At 41.1% G+C, this 12473-nt stretch overlaps 1 protein-coding gene across 1 annotated transcript; it reads left to right on the top strand.

Annotated features, from left to right (window-relative positions):
* The first annotated feature begins 3011 nt into the window (after positions 1-3011).
* LOC101938951 (alpha-1-antitrypsin-like) lies at positions 3012-12223 on the top strand. The gene is made up of 5 exons (XM_008165759.3): positions 3012-3309; positions 4919-5609; positions 6420-6690; positions 8677-8824; positions 11848-12223. The coding sequence occupies exons 2-5, from the start codon at positions 4937-4939 to the stop codon at positions 12049-12051; spliced, it is 1296 nt and encodes a 431-aa protein (XP_008163981.2). The 5' UTR covers positions 3012-3309; positions 4919-4936; the 3' UTR covers positions 12052-12223.
* The last annotated feature ends 250 nt before the right edge of the window (positions 12224-12473 follow it).

Below are 12473 nucleotides of genomic sequence, written 5' to 3'. Positions count from 1 at the left end.
AGCGAACACTGGATCTACAAGTCTCCACTCCACTGACACCACTGATTGATGGGAAAGGTGACTGTTCTCTTCCTCCAATACTGGCTAACGGAATATCCCATCTTGCCATTCAAATTGGTCTCCTAAGCCAGGCTTGTAAATTCAGAAACTGTGCCCTTGCAGAAAAAATGGAAGTACTGGAAGATTTCCAGGTGCACTACATACTAATAATGCTTTGCTTTTATATAGTGCTTTTCATTCATTGATCACCAAAGTTTTTTCATTGTCTTTTATGTGCGAGAGATGTGTGTTTTCTCCTTATTCCTTATGTCCTTGCCTATAATAAGATCCATAGATTCCTAGGCCAGAAAGGACCACTGTGATCAGCCAATCTGACCTCCTGTATAACACATGGCAGAGACCCTCTCCAAAATAATTCCTAGCACAGATATTTTAGAAAAGCCTCCAATCTTGATTTTAATATCGCCAATGATGGAGAATCAACAATGATCCTTGGTAAATTGTTCCAACAGATAATTACTCTCATCATTACAAAATTATGCCTTATTTCCAGTCTGAACTTGTCTAGCCTCAACTTCCAGCCATTGGATTGTGTCACACTTTTCTTTGCTAGACTAAAGAGCTGATTATCAAATATTGTTCCCCTTGTAGCTATTTATAAATTGCAATCAAATCACTTCTTAACCTTCTCTTTGTTAAGCAAAATAGATTGAGCTCTTTGAGTCCATCACTATAAGGCACGTGTTCTAATCCTGTCTAATGCTAATATCCTTCTTGAATTATGGACACCAGAACTGGATACAGCATTCCAGTTGCAGTTACACCAGTACCTAATACAAAAATTAAATGACCACTCTAGTTCTACTTGAGATTCTTTTTATGAATCCATCTTTTTACATATGTATGTAGCCCTTTTGTTCACAGCATCCCAGTGGGAGCTCAGGTTCAGCTGATTGTTCACCATGACCCCCAGATCTTTTTCAGAGTCACTGTCTCCCAGAACAGAGTCCTCCATCCTCTCGGTATGGCCTACTCTCCTTTTCCTACACATTTACCTTTACATTTAGCTGTATTAAAATGAATATTCTTTGCTTCAACCCAGCTTACCTAGTGATCAAGATTACTCTCTATCTCTGAACTCTCCTCTTCATTATTCACCATTCCCCCAATTTTTGTGTCATCTCCAAACTTTATTAGTGATGATTTTATGTTTTTTTTCCAGGTCATTGATAAAAATGCTATCTAGCTCAGGGCCAAGAACGAATTCCCTACTGGACCCCCCCCTAGGAACATGCTTGCTCTGTGATGATTCCCCATTTACAAATTACATTTTGAGACCTGTTAGTTAGCCAGTTTATAATCCAACCCCTAAAGCCCCTGCATTAATCTGGCCCTGACTACCAGGCTCACAATCCCCTTTTCTCCACAACTCTAACTCCTACCCCCATTCCCAGAACCTCCATCCTCAACTCACACTTGTTTCTGGATACAGAAAAGCAGGAGCAGAGGCAGCATGGAGGGACTGTAAATTAATGGGGATATCCCATCTCCTAGAACTGGAAGGGACCTTGAAAGGTCATTGAGTCCAGCCCCCTGCCTTCACTAGCAGGACCAATTTTTTTTTTTTTTTGATTTTGCCTCAGATCCCTAAGTGGCCCCCTCAAGGATTGAACTCACAACCCTGGATTTAGCAGGCCAATGCTCAAACCACTGAGCTATCCCTCCCCTCTGTGGCTGTAGGGAGCTCTTTACTCTGATAAAATGTCATAGAAGCCTGGAAATCCTCCTCTGTTTTCCTCCCTCATTGCTTGTAGTCCAGGTGCTGCAGGATCTCTAGGAGCTGGAGACTGCTAGAAGCATTGCAGAGAGCACCTAGATAAACAGCAACCTCACTTCTTCGGATTACCCACGAAAGCTTATGCCCAAATAAATCTGTTAGTCTTTAAGGTGCCACCAGACTCCTTGTTGTTTTTGTAGATACAGACTAACACGGCTACCCCCTGATACTATGAAAAATGGGGCACCCTAACATTCATGGGGGTAGAAATACAGATAAGGGAAATTGGGCTGACTTTATGCATATGCATAATGTGTTAGATGTAGTTAGAACTACAGTATATAAAAGGTTTCCGGGTTGGGTAAAAGTGGGAATACTCTCAGGAAAAACCCTAGCAGGAACTATCCCTCTACTAATGATTATTTGGTGACAGATCCATCGGACCCTAGAATATCTTTCAGGATGTGAGTCTGACTACAATTATAATTATTGCATAGGGTTTTGTAGGATTTCCATATCATGGATAATTGTAACTTTACTTATTGCTTTAATTAAATTTGTTGTACAGATAAGACTTTGTACTTGTGATTGTGTCTGTTGTCATTATCCCTGACCTTTGTGTGTTCCTAGAACAGGGGTTCTCAAACTGGGGGTCGGGACCCCACCGGGAGTCATGAGGTTATTACATGGGGTGGTCGCAAGCTGTCAGCCTCCATCCCAAACCCCGCTTCGCCTCCAGCATTTATAATAGTATTAAATATATGAAAAAGTGTTTTTAATTTATAGGGGGGGGAGGTCACACTCAGAGTCTTGCTATGTGAAAGGGGTCACAGTAGAAAAGTTTGAGAACCACTGTCCTAGAGCCTCCAAATATGAGAGAAGCACCAGAGGCAATTTCACTCTGTTGAATTTGAAACTGTAGCAACCAGAGCCAGACACATGGTGGTGTAATACAACATCTCTTAATTCTCTTTAAATATATTCTCTGTATGTATATATATATCTTCTTACTATATGTTCCAATCTATGCATCTGATGAAGTGGGCTGTAAACCATGAAAGCTTATGCTCAAATAAATTTGTTAGTCTCTAAGGTGCCACAAGTACTCCTGTTCTTTTTAAATATAATGAAATGCTACAGTATTGTGTAGAGCATCTCTCCCTTCCTTGGCACAGATGTCCCTCTTTTCTATTGGTGCACTAATCATGAAGTCTTTCCATACAGAGGTTTCCACAAGTTTGGAGGTGGGAGGGGGCAAGCAAACAGCACAGCTATCAGAACCCTCCATATGGCCCCCTGCTATCTTCTTCCATAGGTTTTGGCTCTATTCTCCACCATGTGGGCATTTGACCTTCCACTGTCCAGAAAAGCAGTTTCATCACTGTTTGCTCTGCATCCTTGCGAATAACTTCTATTTGATCTGCTTAATATTTAATAGTGGAAACTCTGCTTAACAATGTTAATGCAATATAAATAACAGGTGAGAAGCTGTGCAGATTAGATGCACCCAGCAGGATCCTTCTGATTGTACTGTAAGTACTGCCATATTTTATCCAAAGAGGCTTTGAACTCACATTAGCTGTCTGATATGCAATTTCTTTTATGGGATTTCAATCAAGTATAGGTGACTGTGTTCACTATATCTGTTACAATTTATTCTGTCAGTGGAGCCTCTCTGAAGACCCCAGTGATCCAGCAGAGACACTAGATACTCTAGTGAAAATGTTCTTTGAATGAAGGCATTTTAAAAAAAAATATTGGGAAACCTAGGGGCTAGAGTAATCTAGTGCTTTAAGATATGGTTGGCTACACCAAAATGTGTAGGATTTTCTAGAACGTGTTAGCCAATGTTTGAGTTGGTTGAAAGTAGGAGTTCCATCTGCAGAATATTCTGACATTGAAAAAAATCATTCTGAAACAGAACAAAAAATTAAATTTGAATTTTTCTTTGAAACAAAATTCTCCTCCCCCCAAAATTATTTTCAGTAAACTGAAATGTTTAATTTGGATAACATGTTTCAGTTTTGCCTTTTTTGGTATTAGTTTCTTTTATATTGTTTTTATATTATATTATTTTATTTTATAAAATATGAACATATAATAATACAAAATAACTTTAAGAGCATAAGAGAAAGGAAATATAAAATCCCTTGATTTATTTTCTAAATGAAACTTCATCAGAGTTGACATAATCCCTTGGCATGTTTCTATTCTGCTGAATCTGCATTTAGTGGCAGAAAAATGTTCCATTAACAAAACAGGTAATTCTTTAGCATGTAGAGTTGTAGCCTGAGAGAGAGAGAGAGAGAGAAGCATAAAAAGCAAAAAGGGCAAATTTATAAGTTACTGACAAGTAGAGAACCGTTAGATTCCTTTATTGGATTTATTCCTGTAGATATGATTCTACAAAAAGCTCAGCACCATTTGTTATAACCTTTTGCTAAAGATCATCAAAATTACAGTACTGAAAGTCAGGGATGGGTGACTTAGTTTTGATGTTCCAGACAGGGCCTATAATGTTTGTTCAGCTTTAAACAGTGGACCCGATTCTCATTTGAATCCAGATTCTACTGCAACACAGGGAAATGTGAGAGCAAGGCAGGAGGGGAGGGGGGATGGAGCACCAAGGAGCCAGTTGCAGTTCCCTGATTTGATGCTGTCAAGCCTTAGCAGAAGTTAGAGCTGCAAAAGTGCAGCTCCAATTTGTGCACTGGCATAAGGTCCCTAATTTACCCTAGGGATGCAGTGGACGATCATCACAGTGGAGCTCCATTCTGCTAAAATCTCTCCCAGCCTACTCTCACCCGACTCCCTTTCATACGCTCCCATGCTACAAAACACCACTATTCTAGGATGTCCGAGTGGCACAAAGTGGAGGGTGCTAAGAAGAATCCAGCCCAGAGTCTCCTCCTACCACCTCTTCCTTTTTCCTTTCTCTGATTCCCAACACAGCCTGCACTCCCAACCCCAGAAACTCTACCATCAACCCCACTCTCTTTCCCCCCATAATCTCCCAATTGGCTGGAAGGAGGAGGACTTCCCATGAGGAGAGAGAGAAAAATAACCATTGGATCACAAATAGCACAGGGAAGATGGGAACATTTCCATGACTAATGACTATTCCATTCTCTTTTTTTAAAGGAATAGTTCCAAAGGAAAATGAAGTCCATCCTCTGTCTGTGTGTGTTACTTGCTGAGCTTCATGCTGTTGTCGAGCCTCATCACGTACCTGACCACCACAGTGACCAGGATGGTCAGACAGATATTAATCCCCCACAGCAGCTTACCCCAGTTGAAGGCAATGTCGTAACTGAAAACAGGTCCTTTCTCCAAGTAGTTCCTAGCAATGCTGACTTTGCATTTAGATTCTACAAGCATATTAAATCAGAAGCAGCTGACAAGAACATTTTCTTCTCTCCTCTGAGCATCTCCACTGCCTTTGCAATGCTGACATTAGGTGCCAAGTCAACCACTCTGAGTCAAATTCACAAAGGACTCTCCTTTAACCTGACAGAGATTGAGGAGAGGGAGATACATGAAGGTTTTCATCATCTCATCCAGATGTTAAACCGTCCTGACAGTGAGATCCAGCTGAATATGGGAAATGCCCTTTTTATAGATGATCAACTGAAACTACTAGAGAAGTTTTTGGAAGATGTCAAAACTCTGTATGAGTCTGAAGCTTTTCTAAGTAACTTCCAGAATTCTGCAGTGGCTGAGAAACAGATCAATGATTACATAGAGAATAAAACCCATGGGAAAATTGCCAACTTGGTGAAGGATCTTGATTCGCTCACTGTAATGGTTCTTGTCAACTATATTTTCTTTAAAGGTAAGATGTTCTACAGACGGGTACATATAGCACATACAAGCTATGGAATTCTGATAGTGGTCTAAGACAAATAAAATGCTTTTTTGTCAACTGCTTATTAGATCTATGAGATTACCCAATTTCAGACTGATGCCTTGTTAACTTTTTTAAGCATTTCCCCGAAAGTTATAGTCATCCTAATTGGAAATTTTGGTTATAATTAGGCACCTAAATCCAGGGCACTAGAACCTTTGTAGAAGGGGGGCGGGAAGGCCAAAGTGGATTCCTGTGGCCCTTCTCCCCTAATCCCACACTCCCTCATGGCCCTAATCCCCTCCTCACATAGCACCCCCTGGGCCTCTGACACTTTCAATTCAGCTCCCTCTGACAGACCCATGTCTCGAGACTTAGACTGCGAGGAGTAAGTAGAAGAAATTTAGGTTACATGAAAAAGAAGATGGATTTATTAACTAATCTGGAGCTCATCAGATTGAGGGGCCTCAGTTTAACAGCACAGAAAGTTATAATACTTGGTTACTATTCTTTTCTCAAAGCTACAGATTTAAAGAAAACCACAGTATCAGTTCATTTCACTTGTTTGACTTTCATCAGGACTACTGTTAATCAGTATAAAATCTCATCCACCAGAGATGCTGCATGCTATTGAAATTTTCTGGCTAACCAGCCACAGGGCAAATGTCCCATTTTTCAAACGAGCTTGCAGTTGACTTAACTTCAAATATAGAGTTGTTACATTTAAATTAGTCTGAAACACGTTAGAAATTTCTCTTTCCCAGTATATTCAATGGCATTCTTTCTTTTTGTCATCAGCTCATTGGGAAAATCCTTTCAGCAATTTATTCACCAAGGAAGACGACTTTTTTGTGGATGCAAAAACATCTGTCAAAGTTAATATGATGAACAGTGACAAAACGTATAACACACACCATGATGAGGAGCTGTCTTGCTGGGTGGTTGAAATCCCATACAAAGGAAATGCTGCTGCGCTATTTATTCTACCTGATGAAGGGAAAATGGAGCAGGTGGAGAATGCCCTGTTGAAAGAAACTGTGTCTAAATGGACAAAATCACTTCAAGAAAGGTAACCATTTAACTGCTACTACGCCTATGTATGTTTGCTGTAAAATAGGCTAGAACTGGAAATGAAGACAAAACATTACATTCAGGGCTAGGCTGGGCCTGTAGGTACAGCCCTGGGTGCTGGGCCGCACATTGCATGTTGCCCTAAGGGAGAGCTCTGGAAGAATTAGTGCCTCAGACACACACCTCTGAAGCATAATGCCTCCCAGAATGCCCGTCTTGCTTCAGCTCTTTTGGCTAGAGAGCTGGCTGGAACAAAGCCATTCCTCTGCCCTTTCAGCACCCCTCTGTGATGGAATGCAGCCGTGTTCACACCCTACACACTATTGTAATAATCTTTGTACAAAACATGCCTTGTGAAGTATCATTTGAAAACTAATGACTTTCTGTAAGTTATATCACTGTTAAATCTAGGTAGCAAGATTCTATGAAAAGTTATGAATTCCCCCTGAATGATGTTGGTAGGACATGTTCAAACCCACATAGCCCCTATTAGGCGGGAGTGGTTAAGCAGGTCTATCTTGAATAAAGGAATGTGGGTTTACCTCAATTTACATATAACTTGTACATAAAGTCCTTGAGACAGTAAGAGAGAGACAAGGCAAACCTGCATTTCAGCATACGCATGGGAGAAGGAAGAGCACAGGGCCACCTTCAGCGCCCCAGACTCCCATGGCTTTCTTTACTGCTTAAATAAACTTGGCTGTGAGGGGTAAGCCTCAGAAGAATCCACTTCAAAGAGAGACTGGACTATAAAAGTGAGGGGCAAAAATCAGGGATTCTTTCTCTCTCCCTTTTCATCTCTCTCTCTTTCACCTAAGGAGACAAAACAAACCAGCCCTTTGGACTTTGGGGGCAGATCCTGACTTAAGTGTTTGGTCAGTGATGTTGCTGGGAAAATGTGGCAAGGATTTTACCTTGAATCAAGTCCAGTTTGTTAAGTTTAGTTACTAGAAAGCATTTTCTCTTTATTTCTCTTGTAACCATTTCTAACTTTCGTGCCTTATTCTTGTACTCACTTCAAATCTCTTTGTAGTTAAATAAAGTGGTTTCATCCTTTAATCAAAACTAACCCAGTGTTGCATTCAAACTGAATTATTTGGGTAACTCCATTTAGAGAGTAAACTGTTGGAGATTGTTCCCTTACAGCAGCAATAGACCTAATATATCTGAACTGTCCAGGACGGGGGTGGACAGTGCAGAACACACATTTTTGGTGGTAAATGGAGGACTACAAGTGTGCGGCACTCTGCAAGTAGTAACCTAGGCTGCTGAAAGCCAGAGTGTATCTGGTGTGCTGCTGACAGGCTGACAGAGTCAGAGTTGCTGGATCAGGGCTGTGGCTCTACAGAGACACTCCAAATGTGACCTGCATGCTGGCAAGCTGACTGTGAGAGACCCCAGTTGGAAGCTACAACAGCAAAGCATTGTGAGGCACCCAAGGTGGCAGGGCAGGGGTAACAGAACCCCTCACTGGTCTGAATTGCACCCCGGAATGTGATGCTCTCCCAGTCCAATTGCTTCAGGGAGCCAGGGGGAAGAATCTCCAATGTAGCCCATGCAATCCCCTGGAAACTCTGATGGGAGTACCCCTGCTATGCCACACAAGGTGGGGAAATCCCTACTTCTCCTGCATTCACCTGAGCTGCTGTGTTAGAGGTAGGGACAATCCAGCCCTATATAAGATAATGCACTTTACTAGTCTCTATATTGGATCAACTAATCCAAACAATAGTTTTCTAAAACCAGCACAGTGGCCACATGTAGCTAAATAAAAATAAAACTCATGGAATTATAATTTTGCTGTCCATTTCATCCCCCACCTGTAAAATGGGACAATAATATTTACTTCCCAAACTGGGGCATTGTGAGGCAAATTCATTGGTAGCTGAGATCCTTGAGTGGTATACATTACCCAGCTGCAAAGGTTTAAGTATCCACCCCTTTGACAATAGTTTAGCAGAGTTTTGTGTTTCTTTTTGAACAGAAAAATCTACCTGTACATTCCAATATTCTCTGTATCTGGTACCTATGATGTCAAAGATCTGTTTGAGAAAATGGGTGTGATCGATGTGTTCACTGACAAAGCTGATCTCTCTGGAATCACTGGGCACTCTAACCTGAAGGTGTCTAAAGTAAGTTTGTAGAATACAGATGGTGCTAAGTGGATTTGTCTGCTTTTCTTTTGAAATGACTCATTCCTGCTTCCAGTCAGGTCACTGGTAAGATGCTCAGCCAGCACGGACAGGTGAGACAGAGCTGCAGCATAAGGAGGACAGACCCACAGATTAGCACTTAGTCTTTCCTCAAATTAAGCATTAATTTGCTTACTATAATTAATACAAAGGCTCTCCGAGCTTACTTGACCTTTTGGAATGTCCTGTAGAAGTCAGTACTATCAGGGAGGGAAAAGGACAAAGGGACAGGGAAAAATGCAATTGTAACTATTGTTAACATAAAATAATTAATATGTAAAATGGTATGGCAAGAGTTTGCAAATAGGGAGGCTTATTCTATGATAGGTATTTATATGACCCCTCATTACCGTAGTAGCTAAGTGTCTCATAATTTTTAATGTACAATACCCCTGTGAAGTAGGGATTTACACCTATTTCACAGATGAGAAATGAAGCACAAAGAGGCTGAGTGACTTGCTCCAGGGCACACAGGAGTTCTGTGGCACCATCCTTCCCAATACTCTTACACTTACTGAATAGTGCCTTATACAGTGAGTCGGCAGATTGAGCATGGATTATGGTGTCACAGAGTAAGTATCAGAATTTCACCATGAATCAGTAGAAGGAAATAAGAAAAACAAGGTTGATGAGGTAATATCTTTTATCAAACCAACTTCTGCTGGTGGAGGAGGAAAGCTTTCAAGTTTGAGGTAGTTCTGCCTCAGGTCTGGATAAGGTCCAGTCAAGGTTGGACAAATTCAAGGTGGGACAAATTAAGCATAAGGGTACACACATGCTGCAGGAGACCACTTAAAATGAAGTGAGTAATTAAGGGCTAGGAAGCAGCAGTGTGTGTTAGAAACTGTTGTAAGGAGGCAGGTATACTATATATTGTAATAGACATGCATAGGACCCATGGATCTTGAAATTATTAAAAAAAAAAAAAAAAGACAAGAACACCTTTTCCCCCGTGGGCAAACACAAAGGGATCACTCCATATCTGACCTCTCAGCCCTCATGCTCAAAGGAAACCTGCCCAACACCTTCAAAAGACAAGCCTGGGAAATTAAATTCATAAGTTTGCTGGATATAAGAACTATGGACTTACAGATGAATTGAGCAATAAAATCAATGTAACACTTTGAACACACCCTGCTGCTTGCTTCCCCTTAATTGCCCACTTCATTTTAAGTGGTCTGCTACAGCATATGTATGTATTTATGCTTAACAATCTCTCCCACCTTGTATTTAGCTGTGACACTCTGGTTACCTTCTCCAGACCTGACAAAGAGCTCTGTGGAGTTCAAAAGCTTGTCCCTTCTACCAGCAGAAGTTGGTCCAATAAATGCTATTTACCTCACCTACCTTAACAACAAGGAGTCTAGTGGTACCTTAGAGACTAACAGATTTATTTGGGCATAAGCTTTCATGGGCTAAAACCCATTTCATCAGATGCATGGAGTGAAAAATACGGTAAGCAGTATATATATTACAGCAACTGAAAAGATGGGAGTTGCCTTACTAAGTGGGGGCTCAGTGCTAACGAGGCCAGTTCAGTCAAGGTGGAAGTGGCCTATTCTCAACAGCTGACAGGAAGGGGTGAATATCAACAGAGGGAAAATTACTTTTTGTAGTGACCCAGCCATTCCCAGTCTTTATTCAGGCCTAATTTGATGGTGTCCACTTTGCAAATTAATTCCAGCTCTGCAGTTTCTCGTTGAAGTCTGTTTTTGAAGATTTTTGTTGAAGAATTGCCACTTTTAAGTCTGTTATTGAGTGTCCAGGGAGATTGAAGTGCTCTCCTACTGGTTTTTGAATGTTACAATACTTGATGTCTGATTTGTGTCCATTTATTCTTTTGCATAGAGACTGTCCGTAAAGACTCCCATCTTTTCATGTGCTGTAATATATATACTGCTTACAAAGCAACAGAGGGTCCTGTGGCACCTTTGAGACTAACAGAAGTACTGGGAGCATAAGCTTTCGTGGGTAAGAACCTCACTTCTTCAGATGCAAGAGACTTGCATCTGAAGAAGTGAGGTTCTTACCCACGAAAGCTTATGCTCCCAGTACTTCTGTTAGTCTCAAAGGTGCCACAGGACCCTCTGTTGCTTTTTACAGATTCAGACTAACACGGCTACCCCTCTGATACTTGATACTGCTTACAGTATTCTTCACTCCATGCATCTGATGAAATGGGTTTTAGCCCACGAAAGCTTATGCCCAAATAAATCTGTTAGTCTCTAAGGTGCCACAAAGACTCCTCGTTGTTTTGCTGATATAGACTAACACAGCTACCACTCTGAAACCTCTCACCTGCCTTGTCTCTCTCATATCCTGGGATGAACAAAGCTACAACTGCAAACAATATAAGGAAATGTAATTTGAGTTGCATTAAGGAGAACAAAGTGAGTGTTAGTTCTTAGTGGAGCTCCAAAGAGTAAAAGAAATTGGTTCACATTTGCACTGTGAAATACCAATTCACTGTACCCAAGAGAAAAATGTATTAGGCAAAGGTACACCAGGGAGGTCACTTATCTAGCTCCTTTCCCTCCTATGCTGCTTGTCACCATTCATCTTGAATTGTCTTCTGTTTTCTGCTGCAAAGTAACTCTCTGATGCATAAAGGTACTAGAGTTTGTTTGTGATGATGAGACAATTCTTCTATAATGTTAAACAATTAATTAAGGGAGTCCCCCTCTTTGTGGATGAGCGAACAAGGGATTTGATACATGCAGTTTAATCTATTCATATTTTTGTGCCTGACCCTTCCAAAGATTCATAGGCAAAACGCCTATTGAAATCAAAGATAGTTTTGCCTGGGTTGGGAATGTAGGGTTGGGTTATGTTTTGTGTTGGCATCCTGTACTCATCCTGTTCTTCTTTCTTAACAGCTGTGGTTTAAATATGAGCAAGTTCGTCTCCAGCTGTTGCTCCCTGTTTTATGCTCACACTGTGATCTTTACTTCATTTCCTTATAGGCTCTTCACAAGGCCGTGGTCGATGTTAATGAGAATGGTACCGAGGCTGCAGCAGTCACTGTCGTGGAAATTACATTAATGTCTCTTCCCATCCCTCGTCCTCCTACCATTAAGTTCAACCGGCCTTTCCTGATGCTGATTATTGATAAAACCACCCACAGCATCCTCTTCATGGGGAAAATCATAAATCCTACAGAAAAATAATTGTCCGGTCACTGTACATGTCCCAGTGCTTCGAAGGAGTTGTTTTTAAATGCCCAGGAGTATGTGCACTTACCGCAGACCACTTGGTGCCAGTGACTGTAACTAAATTGCAATTGACATAAATTCCAAACAAATAAAACATGAGTGTGGTAACTCCTTGCCTACAAACAAACAGCCTGGTATTTCTGTGAATTGGGCATGTATTAATAAACGTCTCAGGTAAATGTGAAAGAAAGTCCTTGTAACTAGGTGACCAGATAGCAAGGGTGAAAAATCGGAATGGGGTGCTGGTAATAGGTGCCTATATAAGAAAAAGCCCCCAAAATTGGTACAGTCCTTATAAAATCGGAACATCTGGTCACCCTACTTGTAGCTGATGCGGATAATAACTAGTGGGGGCTGCAGAGCACAGGATACCCTCC

Source organism: Chrysemys picta, chromosome 4 (assembly GCF_011386835.1).
Source record: "Chrysemys picta bellii isolate R12L10 chromosome 4, ASM1138683v2, whole genome shotgun sequence".
In the NCBI taxonomy this organism is placed as follows: domain Eukaryota; kingdom Metazoa; phylum Chordata; order Testudines; family Emydidae; genus Chrysemys; species Chrysemys picta.
This window is presented reverse-complemented; position numbering and strand designations above follow the sequence as displayed.

Excerpts from the sequence above, each read along its gene's own strand:
- LOC101938951 (XM_008165759.3), top strand. The coding sequence starts at position 4,937 with ATGAAGTCCATCCTCTGTCTGTGTGTGTTACTTGCTGAGCTTCATGCT. Across the intron at positions 5,610-6,419 it reads CAACTATATTTTCTTTAAAG|CTCATTGGGAAAATCCTTTC; the intron begins GTAAGATGTTCT and ends TTTTGTCATCAG. Across the intron at positions 6,691-8,676 it reads ACAAAATCACTTCAAGAAAG|AAAAATCTACCTGTACATTC; the intron begins GTAACCATTTAA and ends CTTTTTGAACAG.